Source organism: Gracilinanus agilis, chromosome 1 (assembly GCF_016433145.1).
Source record: "Gracilinanus agilis isolate LMUSP501 chromosome 1, AgileGrace, whole genome shotgun sequence".
Classification (NCBI taxonomy): domain Eukaryota; kingdom Metazoa; phylum Chordata; class Mammalia; order Didelphimorphia; family Didelphidae; genus Gracilinanus; species Gracilinanus agilis.
The window spans coordinates 474,303,592-474,326,995 of NC_058130.1; the positions used below are offsets into that span (position 1 = coordinate 474,303,592).

Genomic DNA, 23,404 nt, shown 5'->3' on the forward strand with positions numbered 1-23,404 from the left:
CTTCCCAGCTGTGTGACCCTGGGCAAGTCACTTGACCCCCATTGCCCACTCTTCCACCTATGAGACAATACACCGAAAAGTACAAGGGTTTAAAAAAAAAGTCTAAATCAGTGGTTCCCAAACTTTTTTGGCCTACTGCCCCCTTTCCAGAAAAAAATATTACTTAGTGCCCCCTGGAAATTATGAAACTATTTATTGAACTCAGAATAGAATGTAATACAAAAAAGTGTGGCCATCACTGCCATCCTGGATTGTTGAAGCACCCACCAGGGGGCGAGAGCTCCCACTTTGGGAATCACTGGTCTAAATAATCAGCAAAACAACAATAAATCCTTGATTTATAGGTTTCTTGATCCCCCAAGTCTAAATGCTCACAATGAAAATTGAACAAGTTAACAACTGAGTCTCATGTGTTGGTTTGAGCTAACTCTAGTACATACCTGGTACAGTTTATGGCTCTTTGCAGTGCCTACTCAAGATATATATATATCTTGAGTAGGCTCTGCAAATTAAGAATGTATATTCTTGATGAAATAACTTAATTGAATTTCCAATCACATATCATGATCCAGATAATATACATTCTTAATTTACTTTTTTTTTTTGGTATGTGTTGCTAGGCTAATTTCTTTTGGGTACTCATTTGTTGAGGAAGTCCTGTTGCATTCTGGGTCTTAATGCAATTATTCATTAATACCATCCCAAAACAGAACCATGTGGAGAACCCCACCATCTCCAGGAAACATCTTTTCTTTGCAGACTATTCTACTTGACAATAGAAAATATGTTTGATGAGTATGTTTCCAGATTTGTGTTGTTTGGTGTTGAGATCAGAGCACTGTGGAACAAAATTTTCTCTCTAGTTTCAACTATGAAGGAATTTCACGTGATAGTAAATTATACCAGAGACCCACTGTTGGAGGGGAATCTTTAAAACAGAGATTTTAAATGTTTTTTATTTCATGGAATTCTTCAGCAGCCTATAGGCCCCTTCTTAGAATAACATTTTTAAATAATTGAAGAAAATTATCCATTTCATTTAGACATTAGTGAAAATAAAGATATAATTTTTTCCCATCCAAACTCTTGGTCTGTCCATGGACCCTCAGGCTTCTATGGCCTTCAGGTTAAGAGTCATTGCTTTAAAAGGCATTTTGATTCAGTTACCAAATCTTTTTTTTTTTTAATTTACAGACAAAAGTGGGAGCTTGTATTCTTGACATTTTTCAGTCATCTTATTGTGGCGATGCATTCCGTTGTAGATAATAGTCTGAGAAAACTTGCTTATCCTTGTATTAATGAACCTCATATTTTCACTCATGGACTCTTCTTATAAATACTTTATAGAAGTAAGAAAGTAAGCCTCATGTGAAACAGATTTATTGTATCATAGATTTGGAGAAGAAAAGAAAAGTTCTTAGACTTCATCTATTCCACCTGAAGCCCAGAGGTGTCCTGCTTCTTATCAAAGGTCAGATAGGTGACCGACCTGTGGTAAAGACAAGATTTGAACTTAAATCCTTTGATTTCAATTTCAAGTATTTTTTTCTTGGCACCATGGTAGCTGATAATGTTTTCTCGGTCACCTTTTGGAGATATTCATACCATTTATGATTTTTTTCTTTTCCACAGTTATCCTTTCCCCTCTCAGATATTAAAAAAAATGATTCTTTGCTGCTTTCAGAATTGCACTGCAGGGGCAGCTAGGCAGCACAGTGGATAGGGTGCCAGGGCTGGAGTTGTAAGGACCTAAGTTCAAATTTGGCCTGAGATACTTTCTCACTGTGCAATCCTGAGCAAGCCACTTACCAATAATTATCTAGCCCTTGCCACTCTTCTGTCTTAGAATTGATACTAAGACAGAAGGTAAGGGTTTTAAAAAAGAACAAAACTTGGATTCATAACAGATTTCTTGGTCCAGACCAGTTGCTATTCTCAGCTGTTTCCGTTTACCCAAATTAGAGTTAGAGTAGAAATTCAAATGTTTAATTTATCAGTACATTATAAAATTGTCTTTACCAAATTCCCATTTTTAGTTAATAGTCTGTTTAAATGGATCAAGGGATAACTTTTGTAATTCTATATGTCTTCTTAGCAGTCAGAGGACCTGGATTCAAACCCTGCTGGCAATGCTATGTGTTCTTAGACAAATTAATCTACCTTTCAAGGCCTGAATTTCTTTTGTAACTTTGGAGGAGTTGGAATAAATGGTTTTGAGAAGTCTTTTTGCCCCAGATCTATGATTTTAATTTGGCATCAGTGTTTATCTTTGCTCTAAGTAGTTCATGATCTGACTGTACACAGATGGCTGATTCTGAAATGACTCCCACATGAGTAACCACTACTTTTGATTTTTCATGTGGGTGATATGGGACAAATGAGAACCACTTATAGGACTGTGAATGTCAATTGAGGCTCTACCAGGAAAGCCTTCTTTAAATATTTCAAGAAGGATTACCCTGGTTCTATTGGCCCCACAGAGCAGAAAGAGAAATAGTGGCAGGAAGTTGTAAAGGGACACATTTAGAAATTTGGCATAATTCTAGCTAGTATTTCAGGTTTGCAAAACTATTTTACACATGTGATCCCTTTTGGTCACATTTAGTATACAGAAAAACTCCCTTCCTGTTAGAACTAGGAAAACTGGAATAGGCTGCCTTGGGACTGAATGAGTTCCCCTTGGTAGAGCTCTTTAAACAGACATAGATGACCATATATTTTATGGAGGGGATTTCTATTCAGGGATGGGATAGATTAGAGTATGACAGTCCCTATGGACTCTTCCTTCTTGAAGATTCTATGATAGCCCTCTGTTGTTGTTTTTGTTTTTTTTTTTGGCAAATAGCACATTGAAAAGCTAAAATTATATATTGTATATATAATTGAGAGAGTAGGCAGAGAAATCAGGAGAACCTATCTAAAATCATCTGAGACCCAATTAGAAATAGAGACCAAAAAAAGTACCAATAATTATTTTCTTATTTTAATGCTTCATTCATGAAACTAGTAACTCTTTTTATGATTTTAGCACCAGATGATTGCCTAGTTACCTCATCACATAATACTGTCGGAATTATACTAGCCCGTGATTTTTCTTCCAGCAAAATTACATAGGGTTCACATGTAACAGGTGTTGCTTGCAAAAAAAAACTTTTAATTAACTCACAATCCTAGAAATTTTCATTTGAGCAGTCCTGCTTCTGAGAAACAGTAAAAAATTATGTCCTAAAAATCTTAGTGCTCTGAAATATGCAAATGACAACTCTGTGAGGTAGGTCATACAAAGATTGTTGCCCCCATTTTATAGATACAGAAACTGAAGTTTTGAGAAGTTGTGATTTGCCCTTCTCTGTAAAATTAGTATGAACCTATCACCTCACTCTATGTCTAGAGATTTTTCAACTCTGGTAAGCTCGCTAGACTGAGGATGATGTGAAGAGACTTGTCTGAGATCATACAAATAGTAGAACCAGGTTTGGAACTCAGAACTGACTCCAAGTCTAGGGCCCTTTCTACAATATAATGCTGTCGTCTAGGGTGATTAAAAAAAAGTGATGTGTAACTCTTTAGGAGAAATATGTGTTATTGTGCTAAGATTTGAGTGGTGTGGGGATGGACAAAAGGGATGGAGGGAACAGGAATTTTAAGTGCCTCCTATGTGTCAGGCATTGTGCTAGGCATTTTATAAGACTAGGAATTTCGATCAACAGAAGGATACTTACCAATTAGGTAATATACATGGGCCAGAAATCAATAGAAGTTCATATAAATCAATAGAATAATCAAATAGAATTAGAAGAATTCAATAGAGTTAGAAGAGTTCAGTAGAAGTTACCATAGGCAATAAGAAACAGGTATCTACTACAATATAGGCAGATAAGACTTGATTCAGAGTTATAGAATCTTAGAATTGAACAGACATCAGGTGTCATTTCATTTACCCTCTATCCAAAATATTTTACATCTCCAAAAGTGATTTATCTTGCCTTTCTTTGAGAACTTCTGACTGACTTGAAACTCACTGCCTACTTGGGCAGCTCATTCTACTTTTGAACAATTCCCATTGTTAAGAGATTTTTTTTCTTATTCACCTAAATTTTCCTTTTTAAGCTACTACCCATTGGCACCAGGTCTAACCACCAAGACTAGGCAAAGATCCAATCTCTCCTCAGCATGGAAATCCTTCAGATACCTGAAAACAGCTATCTTGCCCCTCCTCCTTTCCCTGAGCTTTTTCTTCTTTGGGCAAACAATTCCTAGGTTCTCTGACTGACTTTTGTATAGCATGGTTTTGAGTCCTCTTACCATCTTGATCACTCTCCTCTGAATATGCTAGTCCAAGCTGAACTTCCAAATATGGTCCAGACTAGAGAATAGTAGGGTGGAATTATTATCTCCTAAATTTTGAGCACTAATTCTATTAATACAGATGAAAACTGCATTAGTGTCTTCAACCACCATTTCATACTGCCATCTTACAGAACTGCAAACTGTTAAAAAATTTCTCAGGTCTTTTTTTCTACACATGAACTGCTTCCTAGACATGCCTTCCTCCCCTTAATTCCACCTTAAATTCAAGTGCAATATGTGACTTAATTTAATCTTGTTAGATTTGGCCCACCTCTCCAGCCTTTCAAGATACTTTAAAAATACGTAAAAAAAACCCAAATGATTAGCTATTCCTTTCAGCTTTGTATCATCTACAAATCCAATTATCATGGCATTTATGTCTGACCCTGAAAAAGTAATTTTGAACAGAATAGGGTCAAAGACAAACATCTGTAATATACTGCTTGGACAGCCCTCCAAGTTGAATCCAGTCTTTTTTTCCATCTAAATTTTCTCTGGATATTAATTATACCACCCAGCTTTATGTCGTCTGCAAACTTGAGAAGCATGTAACCTATGTCTTCATCTAAGTCATTGATAAACCTTTTGAACAGTCATGAACAGCTCTTTAGATATTGCACGTTAACAGTGATTCATTAATCAACTAAGACCCAGACCTTTCAGTCTCATTATTTCTGGATCTATCCAACTTTACTGTCATATAGATCACATTTCTCTATCTTACCCACAAGGATATCATAAGAGAATTTGTCAAATGCTTTGCTAAAATCTAGGCTTACTCTATTTACAACATTATTATTAACAACACAATAATAACAGCTAGCATTTACATAGTGCCTTAAGGTTTTTTGTTTTTTGTTTTATTTTTTAGAAAAATTTTTCCCATGGTTACATGATTCATGTTCCCCACACCCCTATAGCCAATGTGCATTTCCATTGGTTTCTTCATGTGTCATCAATCAAGACCTATTTCCATATTATTGATAGTTGTTCTAGGGTGGTTGTTTAGAGTTTACATCCCAAATCATGTCTGCATCAACCCATGTATTCAAGCAGTTGTTTTTCTTCTGTGTTTCCACTCCTGTAGTTCTTCCTCTGAATGTCGGTAGCGTTCTTTACCATAAATCCCTCAGAATTGTCCTGGGTCATTGCATTGCTGCTAGTACAGAAGTCCATTACATTCTATTTTACCACAGTGTATCAGTCTCTGTGTACAATGTTCTCCTGGTTCTGCTTCTTTCACTCTGCATCAATTCCTGGAGGTCATTCCAGTTCACATGGAATTCCCCCAGTTTATTATTCCTTTGAGCACAATAGTATTCCATCATCAGCATATACCACAATTTGTTCAGCCATTCCCCAATTGAAGGGAATACCCTCGTTTTCCAATTTTTTGCCACCACAGAGAGCACAGCTATAAATATTTTTGTACAAGTTTTTTTCCCTATGATCTCGTTGGTGTACAAACCCAGCAATGGTATGGCTGGATCAAAAGTGCCTTAAGGTTTGTGAAGTGCTCTATGTTGTTCATCACCTCTATTTGCCTCAGTTTCCTCAACTGTAAAATGAAGATAATAATAGCATCAGCCTCCAAAGGCTGTTGTGAAGATCTAATGAGATAATAACAATAGTGTGGGAGAGGGGAATTGAGGTTGATCTCCAATCCTGAATGACTAGAAAGATGGTGGTGCTATAAGTGGGGAGAGGGGAGTTAGGAGAAGGGGTCATTTTAGGGAGAAAAATAATGAGTTTCATTTTGAACATATTGAATTTGAGATAACTTATGGGACATGTAGGTGTCTACATACCATATGCACTTTTTGATAAAGTAATGGAGCTTAGGAAAGAGCTGAGGGCAGGATATGTAGATTGGAGAGTGTAATGTAGAGGATGGCAGCATGGAATCCCTGCAAAATACAGGGTCAGCCTCATCTAAAGTTCTCCGGGGGGGAGGGGGTCCCCTGGAATTCTGGGTGAGGTTGATCCTGTATTTTGCAGGGATTCCATGCTGCCATCCTCTACATTACAAGAGTTAACAGCAGAGTTGAGCCCATTGAGGTGGAAGTAAAAAGGGAACAGGGCCCAGAAGGGACTCCTAGCATACCTCCATATAAAGGATAAAAGACAAATGATGGCCCTGCAGAGATTGGAGTAATCAGACAGCCAGGAGAAGAAGCAGGAGAGAGAAGTAGCATCAAAACCCAAGGAGGAGAGAGGTCTACAAGGTCACAGACTTCAAAGGGATCAAGAAGGATGGCACCTGAGAAAAGACCAGTAGAATCAGCAATTAAGAGGTCAGTCTTAGGGGCATCTAGGTGGCTCAGTGGATAAAGAGCCAAGCCTGGAAATAGAGGGTCCTGGGTTCAAATCTGGCCTCGGACACTTCCTACTTGTGTGACCCTGGGCAAGTCACAACCCCCATTGCCTAGTCTTCATTACTATTCTGCCTTGGACCTGATACCTAGTATTGATTCTGAGATAGAAGGTAGGGGTTAAAAAAAGAAGAGGTAACTGATGAGCTTGCAGTAAGTGGTTTCAGTTTAATGATGGTGAAGGAGGCCAATTTGCAAAGAAGTAAGAAGTAAGGAAATAGAGCAACAAGTATTAATTGCTTTTTCTAGGAATTTCCCAGTGAAAGGAAGGATACATATCAGATAGCAAGGAGATAAAGTTAAGTGAAGGTATTTTAAGGAGAGAGGATATACAGGTATGTTTATAGACAACAGGGGCATAACTAGGGGAGAAGTAGAGATCATAAATTAAAGAAAATGATCAAAAAGACAATCTCCCCAGGTAAGACAGGAAAGATGCAATAAAGGGCACAAGTAGAAGGAATGTTGCTGGCAAGAAGAAAGTCCATATTTCTATCTAAGATGAGAGAAAAGGAGTCAAATAATATTGGAAATTTAGAATTAGGAAGAAGATAGAACTCTCAATGGACGGCCCCAGTTTCCTCAGAAAGATTCTTTGTCAAAAGGCTATTGCTAGTAATTTCAAAAGGAGAAGAAAAGGTTTAGAACAGATGCCATGGGGAATTTGAGAGATAGTAAATCAAAGAAATCAAAAGAACTGGCATGCAAAGGACCCAGCTGAGAGTAGATGACAAATTTGTAGTGGACCTCATTAGCACAGTTGTGTGACTTCCTCCAGGAGCAATGGGGATGCTGGCCCCATTTTATCAGAAGCTCTAAAAGAAGGTACAATAAATACCTTCAGAATCTCAACCCTTAATAGAGAGGGTAACCAAAGTTAGTGTCTTCTAGGGGTGAGAAGAGCTTGTTTCCACCATTGTAAGAGCAAGGAGCATAAGGTAAATGATAATTTCATATCAGTTGAATGGGTTTCTATAGAGATAGTTAGGGAGAGAGATGGAGACATGGCATGGATTGGGGTGGGGTAGGACTGCTGTAGATGAGGAATAATGTATGAGAAATAGTAGCAAGAGAACCAAATTTTTGTGTAGGCATCTTTCAGCTCTGAATCACAAGGCTACAGAGTAGAGGTGGGTTATAGGACAATAGATCAATTGTCACACCCTTCCCATTAGCAATGGTATCTGTGCCCAGGCCTCAACTCAGAGCTGGATTTGATTATCATGCCATGAGCAAAATATGGAAAGTTGAGAGTGGGAGTCTTTGGTCCTTGGCCAAGTTTGGGATTAAGGGGTGGTGGCAGGAAGCCAAATGGCAAGCACCCTGGCATCCAGAGTCTTAGTGGTTATAGAGAGTTGAAGCCCAGTTTATTTATTTACCCTCTCATCATAATCAAGATCAGTTCTGTCCCAGACCCTGGCTTCTACATAGATTTGATTTTCAAATCAATGAGAGGCCACAGGGGTCAAGGCCATATGGCAGGAGGCCTAGTATCTGGTACTTTGATGATTATAAAGGGTCATGACACCATTCAAGTAAAAAAAAAAAGTCTCAATACTTTAAGGTATTGAAAGGTTACCTGAGCTAAGATCTGATTTAATAATGGATTAGAAGTCAAAGGACCTGGATTAGAATCCTGGCACTGCTTTTTATTTTATTTTTTAAGCCCTTACCATCTGTCTTAGAATCAAAACTAATTATTAGTTCCAAGGCAGAAGAGTGATAAGGACTAGGTAATTTTGGGATTAAATAATTTGCTCAGGGTCACAGGAAATATCTGATGCCATATTTGAACCCAGGACCTTCTGTCTTCAGGCTCTCTATCCCCTGAGCCACCTAACTGCCTCTCTGGCACTGCTTTTAATCATGCTGTAGTGGTGCTCTTGAGGGATCTCAGACTATGTCCATGGATACAGATTTTACCAAACTGAGAAGGCTTCAGATATGAATTTTGTGATGGATCATGCATCATCTGAGGACCAGTCTAACTCATATAGGTTTAGCACAGGTTTGGTCCCAATGAGATGAATTTTTTGACCATAATAATTCTCCAGAACTATCTACCAAAGCTAGAGAAACTGGGCTCTGCTTTGCTGGAGTTAGTGCCCAAGAACAATACTCAAGATTCTTGAACTACTGAAGAAGTAGTATATGAAGGTTTTTGTGGGTGATTTATGTGAATTATACTTTAATCATGTTTGGAGAATTGGAGCATAAATATTATAACCATTTACTCTTAACTTTGCCATTCAACAAAAACAACCAATTTATAGAACCAAATAAAAAACTGATTTACAGAAAATGTAAACTCCAGTTATTTAGCATTTTTAAAACCCTTACCTTCCATCTTGGAGTCAATACTGTGTTTTTGCTTCAAGGCAGAAGAGTGGTAAGGGCTAGGCAATGGGGATCAAGTGACTTGCCCAGGGTCACACAGCTAGGAAGTGTCTGAGGCTAGATTTGAACCTAGAAACTCCCATCTCTAGGTTTGGCTCTTAATCCACTGAGCCACCCAGCTGCCCCCTAGCATTTGTTTTTAAATGTGTGTATTAACTCTCATAAAATAATGACAATAGTCTTATGGATTTTCCTCTTCTGATCTCTTTCTTCTTGTATATTTTTTTCAAATATTTTGTTACTGTGTTACCATCATCATCATCATTATCCCTTTTATTTTAAATGATTGTTGTTCATATGCTTATGGTTCTGTTGCTTCTGCTCTCATTATTCTTCATTACTTTCTCTTCTCAGATTTATTTGTGTTCTTTACCAGTGTTTCTCATGGTACAATAATATTTTGTTGCATATATATATATACATATATATATATATATACGCACACACACACACATATATATACCATAGTATTTGTGTCCAGTCATTCTCTAGCCAGTCATATGGATTATTTTCAGTATTTTTCTATTACAAATAAAACTGCTATAAATTTGGTGCCCAGTTCAACAGTCTCCTTATAGTAGGGGTACGTTTAGTTCTAAAGAAACCCCAGCTGGCCTAAAGCAATCATAATTTCTCTTTTGAATTCTTATTTTGTCCTTTCATAATGCTTCTTAAAGCTATCTCTTTCTTTTTTTTCTCTTTTTTTCTCTATCTCTTTCTTTAGCCTAAGATATACTAGATTCCCTAGTTTTAGTTTCTTAACCTAATAGCACAGTTCTGGGAAAATCATAAAAAGGGCTTTTGAAAAGGTAGTGATACAAATTTTCATTTTCTAGATTGATTCCAATATGACACCCAAGAGTTTGTTTAACTTATTTTTGCTTGATATTCCATCCCATAGCAATCAGACTAATTCCCATACTTTAGTCTCTTAGTTTTAAGGGGGAAAATGTTCTTCTTTTTTTTTAATAAACCTCCCTTTTAAAGACTGTTTTTGTGGGCCTCAGGAAAGGTAGAAATTTTGTCAGTTGTTTGAACTTATTTCTTGATAACTTTTTTTAAACCCTTACTATGTTCCAAGGCAGAAGAGTGGTAAGGCATAGGCAATGGGGGTTAGGTGACTTGGCCAGGGTCATACAGCTAAGAAGTATCTGAGGCCAGATTTGAACCCAGGACCTCCTGTGTCTAGGCCTGCCTCTCAATCCACTGAGCTACCCAGCTGCCCCCTCTTGATAACTCTTTGGGAAAAAAAATGAAAAGCTTGGTAGAGAACAAAATTAGAGAGATCCTTATTTCATCACTTGTTTTGAAAATGTAGTTCTTTCTCCATATTTGGCATGGGCAGAGGCATCTTTTACCCATGAACATAAGAACTAACCATTCAAGACAAGCCTCTAGTTTGGACAGTGTCACAAGGTAGATATGTGGCTGGGGAATGAGCAGAGTATTGAGAATTAGGAGGTTGCTTAGCTTCTTACCTTGCTTCTGTTACTATATAGTTACTATATAGTTACTAACAGTTGTGTGGCCTTAATCAAATTGTTTCCCCTGCTCTGAGACTCAGTTTGCTTATCTAAAAATCAAAGAGTTTGGCTAAGTGAGCTCTGAGATTCCTTTTAACCCTTAACATACCTTTAAAAATTATTTATTTTAATCATTCTTTTTGTTTTAAGTTCCAAATTCTCTCCCTCCCTCCCACCTGAACCTGCTGATAGGGCAGGCAATATATCAATTATGCATAATATACCTTTTAGAATTTAAAAATTAGTTCATCAAAATGACATCAATGTCACATGATATTATTTTCAGTTACTACACATATGTACAGTTTTACATGGAGATCATTTGATCTAACCTCCTCCTATTGCAAACAAGAAAATAGACCCAAAGAGATTGAGTGATTTGCTCAATATTTGTTGTTGTTCAGTTGTTTCAATAATGTCTGGCTGACTCTTTGTGACCCCACTAGGCAAAGATCCTGGAGTGGTTTGCCATTTCCTTTTCCACTTCAATTCACAGACGAGCAAACAGGGTTAAGTGACTTGCCCAGAGTCCTACAGCTAGTAAGTGTCTGATTTGAACTCAGGTCTTCTTGATTCCAGGTTCAGGCTGCCCCATACCCAATATTACACATAAACTATATGGAATTAAATAGCAGAGGAAAATAGGATAAATACAAAAAAAAATAGATAAATAGCAGAACCAGGATTCAAAGCCATGTCTTCTGATTCTCAATCCATTGTTTTTCTTTTCTTTTTTATTAAACCCATACTTTCTATCTTAAAACTGATACTAGAATTACATACAATTGATAAGTAGGCAATTGGAGTTAAGTGACTTGGCCAGGGTCACACAACTAAGAAGTATCTAAAGTCACATTTGAACCCAAGACCTCCTGTCTCTGGGCCTGGCTCTCACTCCACTGAGCCACCACCCAGCTGTCCCCCATTCCTAAGCAATTGTTTTCAACTTCTGTATAGCAATTTGGGAGATTGCAGCTGGTGGATCAGGGGCCCTCACAGAAAGCTGGGGCAGAGAAGGATCATTGAACCAAAGAAAGCAAGACTGTACATGGAAATCTGTCAGGCATGGAGCAACAGCAATCAGAAGAGAGTTTGGTATCGAGCCAAAGGTGTTCTGAAGCACGAGTGGTGGAGTTTGTCTTACCATTCCTCCCCAGAGCCAGAACCAAGGTGGTAGCAGGGCTAAGCCCTCAGGTGGAGACAATTAGACACACCTGGCTGGAGGGAGGGGCGAAAGGGGAGGGGAAGAGCACTGGGAAGTGTCACCCGAAAGGTTTTCATTGTGTTGTTTTTTTTTTTTATGCTGCAGTACAGCCAAACAAGGATCCAGGATGTAAGCCATGCCTCATGGGCTACTTCTCCAATGCTAATTCTTACAACAAGTGTAAATCCTGGACCAAGTAAGTGAACTTCACAGTGAAATTACACATCATAGCAAATGAATACACAGAGAAAAGAGTTGGGAAGAGTTAAGGAGTTAAAAGAGAGTGCTACTGAATTAAACAACTTGATGAAAGGAAAGAAGGAAGGAAAGGAAGAAGGAAAGGGGGAAAGAAGAAAAGGAAGAAGGGAGGGAGGGGAGAGAGGAAAGAAGGAAAGAAGAAAGGAAGGAGGGATGAAAGGAAGGAAAAGTAAGGAGGGAAGGAAGGGAGGAAGGAGGTAAGGAAGGAAAGAAAGAAGGAAGAGAGGGAGGAAGGGAGAGAAAGAAGGTCTTGTTAAGTGCCTTTTATATACACCTAGCACTGTTCTAAGTGTTGTATAAATATTTTTTCATTTGATCTTCCCAAGGGGGCTATTATTATCCCCATTTTATGGTTGAAGAGCCTGAGACATGCATTAGGTAACTTGCCTAGGATCACACAGCTAGTCAGGGTCTGAAGCTGAATTTAAACTCAGATCTTCCTGAGTATTGACAGGTTGTAGCATATTCAGGCTGTAATCTTATGATGAAAAGACAAAGGGTTAATTCACTCAACTAATTGGAAAAGGATTACCTGAACCAACTTTTTACTTTAAAACAGGAACTTTTTATCACTTCACCCCCTAACAAGGAACATTACTTTTTTTTTAAATAACATTTTATTATTTTTTCAGTTGCAGGTAAAAATGATTTTTACACTCTTTTCAAAAATTTGAAGTTCTAAGTTCCCTCTCCTCCTTTCCCTCCCCGTTCCCTGAGACAGTAAGCAATTTGATATAGGTTATATGTGTGCAATCACACAAAACATATTTCCATATTAGTCATGTTGTGAAAGAAAAACCCAACTCCCCCCCAAAAAAGCTTTGAAAAAAAGAAAGTGAAAAGCATGCTTCAATATGCATTCAGATTTCATCAATTCTTTCTCTGTAGATGGATAACATTTTTCATCATGAGTCAATAAGGAACATTTCTTAGAATTTCATCTTCACAGCTCCTTTTCTTCTTATTATTGAACTCATGTCTATATTTGACCTTACTTAATTTGCCTATTTCCCTTTAAACTATTTCTCAGTTTTTCTTGATGTATTATTTTCCCTTCTTTCCTTGTCATAAGTTTATCATGTGCCACTTAGAAGTAATAGGAAGTTTGAAAAAAAAAATAAGGGTTTAAAAACCAATAGACAAGGTTGGCCATCCACTAGGAGGCAGAGTACTGATGAACCACTCGGCATTTATCCAGAATAATCCCCAGATAGCAGCTGGAGGCTGCTGTCATGACTGTTCTTGAAGCTTTTCCAACAAGATAGGACCAGCCTGAGCTTGAGCTTTACTGGCAGAGCTTTGGGGAATCCAGGGTGAACATTTGGAGAAGATTTTGTGGAAAAAAAATATGAATGCTTCATGAATTTGCATTTTACACAAATATATTTAGAAACTATTTAAATTTTATTTATTTGTTTTTAATAAATTCATATGAGATGTAAATAAGTCTTTTAAGTAGTTAAAAATCTCATTTTTATTTGAGATCTTTATACTTTTTTCAGGAGATTGCATTGCAATACTAATTATATCATGATTACTTGGGTTCCCTGAGTACTCATTTCCATGTGATGCTTTTTTCCTATTCCACTTAACCATTTTGTAAAAGCTCTCTCTGTTTTCAATTTACCATCTCTTCATAAACATTGAGATTTGTCACTGATCCACCTTGAATCAGGAAGAGATAGTATTTCCTTTGCTAAAAGTACAAAATTGAGTTATAAATGGCTATATTTTCATATATTTCCTAGGGAACATTGACTGGCCTCAGCCACTTAATAATATCATTGTATTTGTTCTTTTCTCATTTAAGAACATAATGTCAAAGTGTTAATTTACATATCTCTTTTAATTTTTTGTTTTGTAGCTGCACCAATCTTGGAATGGTAGAAAAAGCTCCTGGGACTGATAAGTCAGATGTGGACTGTGCTCCTTTGCCACCTGAAAACCCAAGACATGGTATATGATTTATAAAATAACTTGGTGGTTGGAAGACATGCTCCAACACAATAAACTATTTCACATTCCTACTAAATTAGGTGCTATGTCTTGAGTAGAACTGTTTACTTTTCATTTTGTGTTTAGAATAACATTTACAGTAATTAAGTTTCCATCACTAGTTCTATGTTATGAGTCATTTGGAACGTATCGACTCAGAATTTTCTAGGTTGGTGCCCGAGAGATAATATTGTAATTATTAGACAGGAAAAGAAAAAGATCTAGGTATGTAAATAGGCACAGATAACTTTAATATCATGGTGACTCAGTGGATTGAGAGCCAGACCCAGAGATGTTCATATTTGGCTTCAGACACTTGCTAGCTGTGTGACCCTGGGCAAATTGCTTAACCCTGTTTGCCTCAATTTCCTTGTTTTTAAAATGAGCTGGACAGGAAAATGGCAAACTGCTCTGGTATCTATGCCAAGAAAACCTCAAAAGGGGTCATGAAGAGTCAGACATGATTGAAATGACTGAATAAAATTAACAACAAAAAAGCACTTAATATAGACTTTTAAGGTTTGCAAAGCACTTAAAAATGTTATCTCATTTCATCCTTTCAACAACTCTGTAGAGTAAATGCTATTAACATCATTTTATACATGGGGAAAATAAGGCTGAGAAAGATTAAGAGTTGTGTGTAGGGCTACATAGCTACTAAGCATTTGAAACTAGATTTGAATTGATATCTTCCTGACCCCAAGTCCAACACTCTTCTTCATTGTGATACCTTAGCTATCCTTTATTTTGTAACCCTTGAAGGAATAAAAGGCTTGAAGAAGGTGGTAGAAGATATGGAGGTTTTCTTCAAACTGTTCATATGAGGTCTGTTCTAAAGCCTTATCTTGGTGTGGAGGTAATCCTGCTGCTATTTCAGTGGGACACACACTCTAGCAGAGCCTACGAAGCTCAAAAGGCTTTTAATTTTCGTGGAATTACAGAATTTCAGCATTGGAAATGTTATGAGTAAGATTAGATTAGCTGGTTATTAGGTATTGATTATATATTGATTAGGAAGTACCTAGCAGGAAGGAGCTGGAGCTGGGAATTCCAGGTTGGAATGAAGGAGGAGGAAGTCTGTCTGTGCCCTGAGTGTGGACTCCATTAGTGGTGGGCAAAACTGTTGCCAGCCTGGGAGACCTCAGAGCAAAGGACACCCTGCTTCATGTTTTCCCCTGGGATCCTGTGTGGTGTGGCATCTAATGAAGGACAAGATCTACAGAGCCAAGAGAAGAGGTGTAGTTTGAGTTCTGGCGGACAGTGCTTCAAGCAGAACCCTCTCTACTTGGTTCCTGAGACAACCTTAGCTCCTGGCATCCAGAGATCATCAGTGGATTGCAGTGAGAATCCTAAAGCCACAAAGCCCCAGCTGTACTCAAGCCTGGCAGGATTCAGGTTTGAGGCAGAAACCCAGAGACTCCATTTATAGCTCCTTGGGCCCTGTTAGTTTAGATCACTAAGTTAGAGTAGAATAAGTCCTCCCATTGCCCTGTGGTTTTATCCTTTAGATTTTAAGTATAGAAATCCTTTCCCACCTTTTAGTCTAACATAATTAAAGCTGTTAAGTCCCTTTTACCTTGTTAGCCTGTTACTATACTCTGGTCTAGTGGAAGCTGGGTGACAGTTAAGATCAACTGCCATTCCTGTGGAAATCCAGTAAAACTCTGGTCTCTTCACCCTGGTCCAGTCTCTCATAAATCCTAAAGTGTGTTCCCACAAACCACTTAGTTTATTGTAATATCCCTGGTGACCCCATTACCTCACTTATATTTTCCTACAGAAGAAACCTGAAAGGCAAGTGAATCTAAACCCTACCTGAGAAGGACTTCTCTTTAAAATCCTAATCAGGAGTCATCCAGCCTTTCCTTGAACATCTACCATGCAGGAGGACCCTCCTTTCTTAGAGGCAGAGTATTCTACTTTTTGGATGAAGTGATTATTAGAAAGATTTTCTTTCTAGCAAACCTAAATCTGCCTCAGTGATTCACTTCTTAATTCAGTCTCAACAGAAGTTTTTAATCCTTCCAACAAATGACAGCCCTCTGAATACCTTTGCTTACATCTTTTCTTCCTTAAATTAAATTTTACTTTTTTCATAAACACATAGTCCTTTGACACATCTCCAATCCGTTTACTGTCTAATCAGGCAATGAAGTAACAGTTATTTAATTGGGGACCTTGGAGTTTGGAAGACCTGAGTTCAAATTTAGTCTTAGACACTAAATAGCCATGTCTTTTGAGCAACTCATTTATGCCATACTATGGTTCTGTGCTTAGACTTGTGATCTGTTTCTTGTATTTACCTATTTCCTCCCTCTGTCCAACTGGTCTGTAGGATATTCTGATGATAATATTGTTTCTGTTTCTGCCTCCATTGGGGCTTCAGTTTTCTCATCTGTAAAATGAAAAAATTGGACTCAATGTATTTTAAGGTCCCTTCTAGCTAAATCTAGGATTCAAACAGCCTTCAATAATCTAACTGTCCTCCTGGATATATTTCAGTTTGCCAGTGTCCTTCCTAAAAGGTGGTACCCCAAACTGAATATCTCAGATTGTAACCTGACCTAGAGCAAAGTAGGACAGGAGTGATGGTCAACAATCTGTCAACAGGCCTTTGTTAAGTGTCCACCACGTGCTAGGCTCCTCATTTATCCTAAATATATATGCTTTTGTTATTCATTTTGAGATAATATTGTATTTTTTGGCTAGCATAGCCTCCCCAGGTCAGGCTTTATAACTTTGGCTGTTTGAATCCAAATGCAGGAAGATATACTCATCTCTATGTTTCATCTTATTGGGTCCAGCAAGTGATTCTGGCCAGTCAAGATCCTCTAAAATCCTAATACTGTCTCCAACATGTCAACTATCTTTCCCATTCTTGAGTCACAAGTCAGATAATTATACTTATCTTTTATCATTTATTCAAGTAATTGATTTAATAAAGGTTAACAGGACCACACGCAGATGCCCTAGGTACTCCACAGGGGAATCTTTTTCAAGGTGACATCAGACTATTAGTTATTACTCTTTGGGTCTAGTTACAAATCACACAAACCAGTTACAAGTCACCCACCTCCACTGACAGCTAGCCCACATCTCATTCTGTCTACAAGAATGGCATGAGATGCTTTATCAAATGCTTTGCTAAAATCTAGGTATACTGTATTTGCAGCGTTCACCTCATCTGGAAAATCCTGTAAAAATGTAAATTAAATTATACTCTTCAAGCAGTTCTTTCCTTTTTCTTTTTCACCAAAGTAGTTTCAGTTTGTGCATTCAGAATTTCATTCTTAAGAATTTGTCATTTCTCAGCCAACTTTCCCTGTAAATCTTGCCCATCCTTTCTCTTAACCCTTTAAAAATCTGCTCTCTTTAAAATTTGGGATGTATGTCAAACTCCATGCCCAACTTTTCTCTCCTCTCTCAAAAATTTTAAGACAGAGTGATCATTTCTTCCTGAAGTTCTTATCATTTCCACACTCAGCAACTTGTTTCTCTCTTTGTTAGTGAGAGTTAAATCCAGAAGAGATATTCCTCTCATTGGTTCCCACATTTTTTGAGGGATAAAACTGTCTTTTAGGAAAGACAAGACATTATTAGCTGTTTTTTTAGGGGCCAGAGAGAGAACCCTGTCAGAGGTCTGAATGACTGAAATCTTACTACATTACAACTATGTTATGCTTCTGTGCTCGGTCTTGTGATCTGTTTCTTGTACTTATCTGTTTTCTTCTGTCCAAGTGGTCGGTAGGAAATTCTGATGACAAGGCTGCTTCTGTTTCTTCCCCTACTGATTTTTTTCATCCAAATGCACTCCATCATGATTCTATACTTTGGTTCTTGCATTTCCTTAATGAAATACATGTTAATGTACATTGATACTTACATATTTCCCCTTTCCTTATCTTTTTTTTTCTAATAAGACATACCCTTCCAAAACCGCATTGAATGTTATTGTTGTTCAGTTGTATCAGTCATATTTAACTCTTAATACCCTATAGTAGTGGTTTGCCATTTCCTTCTCCAGTTCATTTGTTGAATAAGAAAACTGAGGCAAACAAGATTTAAGTGACTTGTCCAGGGTCACACAGATAATAAATGTCTGAAGTCAGATTTAAACTCAGGAAGATGAGCCTTTTTAACTCCAAGCTCAGCATTCTATCCACTTAGCCGATTAATGACTATTCTTTGGGCTTAATCATTCAATCACTTCCAAATCCACCTAGCTATTATTATTTGAGCAAAGACTTTTGATGTTATGAGTAGCATGTCTGGTGCCCTTCTTGGATTTTTTCCCCTGTGAATTCCTGGGATTCCACTGACTTTCTTCCTGTCTCATTGCTGCTAGTTTCTATGGCAACTGACTTGGCAGATATCAGTAAACAGTTTTCTTCATCATTTTACTATATTTGTTTTAAAGCCTTCTTGTTCTATTTTGCAAGATTCTAGGGAAATATATCATTTATTAACCCTACTTTTGTATTTTAAAACTGGGCAACTGGGTGATGCAGTGAGTGTATAGAGTGCCGAATTTGCAGTCAAGGAAGATTGACTCATCTTCCTACCTTCAAATCTGGCCTCAGACACTGCTAGCTATGTTACTCCAGGCAAGTCCCTTAATCCTGTTTGCCTCAGTTCCTTGTCTGTAAAATGAGCAGGAGAAGGAAATGGCAAACTACCCCATTATCTTTGCCAAGAAAATCCCAGATGGGGTCATGAAGAATTGGATACCAGTAAGAAATGACTAAAAGAAATTCAAACCCTGTTTTCAGATATTGTCTTGTGGTGAGGTAGTGTGGGAACCAGACCTGTGACCCTACTTAATCAATGTATAGATCTCTAAGAGAGGAATTTCCTCTACCAAGGAACATTGAAACCTTCTTTGCAACATAAGAGAGTTGCCTGAGGCCCTGAAAGGTTAGGCAATTTGCTTATTGTCAATAGGTATTTGGCAAATACCATCTTCTTAAGGACTCATTTACTGGAGCAGCTTGGTGGCTCAGTGGATAGAATACCAGGCATGGAATTTGGGAGGACCTGGGTTCAAATTTGACCTCAAACATTTCCTAGCTCTGTAACCCTGAGCAAATCACTTAACCCTAATTGCTAGTTTTTGCCGTTCTGTTTTAGAGTTTTTAGTAAGACAGAAAGTAAGGATTTGGGAGATGCATTGGGAGAAGATGGTGGAATAGGCTATGAAGTTTCCTTGTCCTCCTAACACCTCTCACAAACAGCCAAAAATCAATTCACAAAATCAGTTCTAAAAGCAACAAAAGCAAACAGGAGTCAGAGGTGAAGCTAAACAGCCAGGGACTACTTGGGAGGTCAGTCCATAGAGCAAACAGCTTGGAATCAGCAATACTGCCCCCCAAGGACAGGATCATCGACTGCACCTTGTTTGCTGAGCTGCAGAGTCTAAGTTCAGGAGGACACCACTGGAATCCACATCCATCTTGGAAGGTGGAGCAGCTGTGCCAGTGACCACAGCTGATGCAGCAGCAGAGGCTACCTTGACTACAGAAGCATCTGCACCAGCACCTGTGCTGACTCATAGCTGGTGACTGAGGGAGTGGATACTATGGACCTTGAGAGAAGGACATCAAGCCTGGCTTCAGACAGGTGAGGGATGTTGGAGGATGAGGAAATCCTTATTGGACACACTTGCTCTGCCCTAGGCTGACAAGAAGGGAGAGGAGGAGTGAGGAGGAAGTATACTGGTCAGTGATTGCTGAAGGACTGGAGCCCTATCAGCTGTGATCATTCTCTTGAGTTGTTACCACCTCGGAAAGTGATCTGTCTGTTTGCAGTTGTAAGGGGAGAACTGCCCTCCACTTCTGATTGGAGCACCTGAGATCAATCATAGACTGAGGCTGGAATGAGAGACCCAGGGAATATATTAGACCCTGGGCTATAAAAATTGGAATAACTAAATAGGCTCCAGAAAATACAACCCCCCCAATACTGAAACCTCAGATAATATACCCCAACACTGTAGGAATCCTAGACGCCCAAGAAAAAGGAAATATTTGTCTATTGAACTGTCTGCTAAAAATTTTAAAATAATATTTAAAAAGAGCAGTTGAAGGAGAAAGGACACAACTATTGATGGCTACTATGAGGACAGAGAAGACTTTAGCTCAAACTCAGTGGACAAGAAGTAAAAACACCTTCTTCAAAAAACAATAAATGGTCACAAGCTCAAAAAGAGTTTTTTGAAGAGCTTAAAAAGACTTCAAAAACCAAATGAGAGAGATTGAAGAAAAACTAGGGAAAAATAAGAGCAATGCAAGAAAATTAAGAAAATTTTGAAAGATCACCTAAATGGAAAAAGAGATCCAGAATCTCATGGAAGAAAATAATCTACTGAGAACTAGACTTGGACAAGAGAAAGCAAATGATCTCTTAAGATAACAAGAAATAATAAAGCAAAATCAAAAGAGTGAAATAATAGAAGAGAATATAAAGCATCTTATCATGAAAACAAATGACCTGGAAAATAGATCAAGAAGAGACACTATAATAATAGTTGGGCTCTTTTATAAAAAAAATCAACAAAATTGATAAATCATTGGTTAATCTAATAAAAAATGAGAGAGAAGAAAACCAAATCACTTGTATTAAGAGTGAATATACCACCAACAAAGATGAATTTAAAGTAAATCATTAGGAGTTATTTTGCTCAATTACATGAAAATAAATTTAACAATGAAAGAAAAATAGAAGAATACTTACAAAAAATAAAATGCCTAGATTATCAAAGCAAGTTAGAAAAGAAATCATACAAACCATGAGTGAACTTCATAAGAAAAAACATCAGGACCAGGTGGATTTTATAAGTGAATTCCACTAAACTTTTAAGGACCAACTTATATTATTATTATTCTAATATTAAACAAATTATTTTAAATAACAGTAACTCCTTTTATGAAATAAATGTGGTGTTGATACCTAAACAAGAAGAGCAAAAACAGAAAAGGAAAATTATAGACCAATCTCATTAATAAATGTGGATGCAAAAATCCTAAACAAAATACTAGCTTGGTGATTCCCCAAGTGGGTGCCACCGCCCCCTGGTGGGTGCTTTGCTGCAGCGATCCAGGGTGGGGTGGTGATGGCCACAGGTGCATTTATCTTTCCTATTAATTGCTATTAAAATTTAAAAAAAATTAATTTCCAGGGGCGCTAAGTAATATTCTTTCTGGAAAGGGGGCAGTAGGCCAAAAAAGTTTGGGAACTACTGTACTAGCTAAAAGAGCACAACAATATTTCACAAGTATGTTAAATAATATGTTTATGACCAAACAGGATTTATACCAGCAACTTAGGGATGACTTAATACAAGCAAAACTATCAATATAATTGAAAATATCAATAATAAAAGTAATAGAAACCATGTGACTGTATCAATAATTGCAGAAAAGGCCTTTGACAAAATACAGCACTAATTCCTATTAAGATCACTGAAAATAGGTATAAATGTGTTTGTTTGTTTTTTTAAATGAAGCATGTATCTAAAACACACAAGGGGGCATCTGGGTGGCTCAGTGGATTGAGAGCCAGGCCTACATATGGGAGGTCCTGGGTTCAAATTTGACTTCAGATACTTCCCAGCTGTGTGACCCTGGGCAAGTCACTTAACCCCCATTGCCTAGCCCTTACCACTCACATGCTAACCTTCCTAATGATATCCTGTGTGATGTGGGGAGGGTGAAGAAGGATTTTGACTTGTGGATAGGCTCTATTTTGTAAATATGAAGAAAAGTAAGTTAAACATATAGGAGATTTGTGATTTTATTTGTGTAATATCTTCATATATGAAAATGCTTGTTTTGATTGGATTTATAAACATTTGAAAAGGAAAGAAGGAAGGAAGGAAGGGATGAAGGGAGGGAGGGAGGAAGGGAGGAAGGAAGAATTTAAATTTAAAAATAAAAAAGTTTAAGAAATTAAAATTTTTTTAAAGACCCATTTATTTCCCAAATACGTCCTTTTCTTCTGAAGCCTGTATCATATCTTGTAAGAAATTATGATTCTATTTCCTTTATCCCCTAATGTTTTCAGTTTCTTGCTCAGGACTTTATAATCCCCTGACAACGTTCTCTGGTTCCTTTTTGGTTGTATCATTGGTCCTAGTCCTGTTGTCCAAGTTCCAGCCTAGCTAAATTTGGAAACATTCATAGACCATTATGTGATGATGAATTTTTTTTTTGTCCCAACTAATTAAATCACTCACTAAAGTATGGAGAGGTTTTATTTTGTACCTCACTGGTGAAATGATAAGGTCTTTAATAAAGGTTGTTATTCTAGAAATATTTAATTATATGATTTGGGGACATGATTAAGAGGATTCTTTTGAAGATGATAAAATACTATTACACTAATGCATATTTTCTTCTCCCCATACAGAATCACCAAAATACTTACATAGTATAATTTTTCCACTCCTCCTGGCGTGTTTGGCAGTAATTACAGTCATCATCTTTGGCATCTACTATAGGAAGGAAGGGAAAGCGCTGACAGGTAGTGTGTCTCTGAGCAGTTGTTTAGATGCCATCTCATGAAAAAAAAATGTGTATTTCTGGATATCTTGTTTTCTTACTTTTCCAAGTCAAGTCAGTAAGCCTTTGTTAAGTATCAGCTCTGTGTCAGGCACTATGCTGAACACTGAACATATGTCATGTTGAAGTATTTTGTTTAAACCAACCCAAGCAGCCAGTTACATTTGACTGATATTTCTCTAAGTGCAAAGAGCATGTCATTTTTTGAACACATAGATTCCCAAATATATCAAAGTCTTCTGGCCTTCAGAGAGGTTGGAGGTTTTAGAGAGCAGCCATGTTCATATAAGAAGAGGCTATTCATCTATTTATTTGTTCAATGAGCAGTTGGTAAACACAAACTCAAAACAATATCTGAAATACAGATGTGGTTATTACATATAAATATATATATGTATTATATATAATCTATATACACATATACAGACACATATACATACATAAGCAAGCCAAAACTTGCCTAAGTTTTCATTTTTGAGTTGTTGCTATCTCATTATCACATGTTAATCATGGGAAAAAAATGTGAGTCCAAAAGAAATGAGCAGTTATGCCCATAGTGTCCTTTCCATTCCTTCTCCTTATCACCACCTTAAATTCTCAAGAATGGGATTAAAGGCTATTTTTAGTTACTTCCCTCATTAAAAGTCTTCTTTCTTTTCAGCATCTATTCATTTGCATCCTCTCTCTCTCTCTCTCTCTCTCTCTCTCTCTCTCTCTCTCTCTCTCTCTCTCTCTCTCTCCCTCCCCCTC

General features: G+C 37.5%; 1 protein-coding gene across 1 annotated transcript in view; it reads left to right on the forward strand.

Moving 5' to 3' along the window:
- The window catches only part of TNFRSF11A (TNF receptor superfamily member 11a), a gene marked incomplete at its 5' end in the record, with an annotated part of 69,944 nt that overhangs the window by 15,312 nt on the left and 31,228 nt on the right, over positions 1 to 23,404 (forward strand). The window contains 3 exons of the mRNA XM_044682238.1: positions 11,952 to 12,042; positions 13,969 to 14,060; positions 22,503 to 22,616. Coding sequence (XP_044538173.1) covers positions 11,952 to 12,042; positions 13,969 to 14,060; positions 22,503 to 22,616 — 297 coding nt within the window. The remainder of the gene's footprint in view (positions 1 to 11,951; positions 12,043 to 13,968; positions 14,061 to 22,502; positions 22,617 to 23,404) is intronic.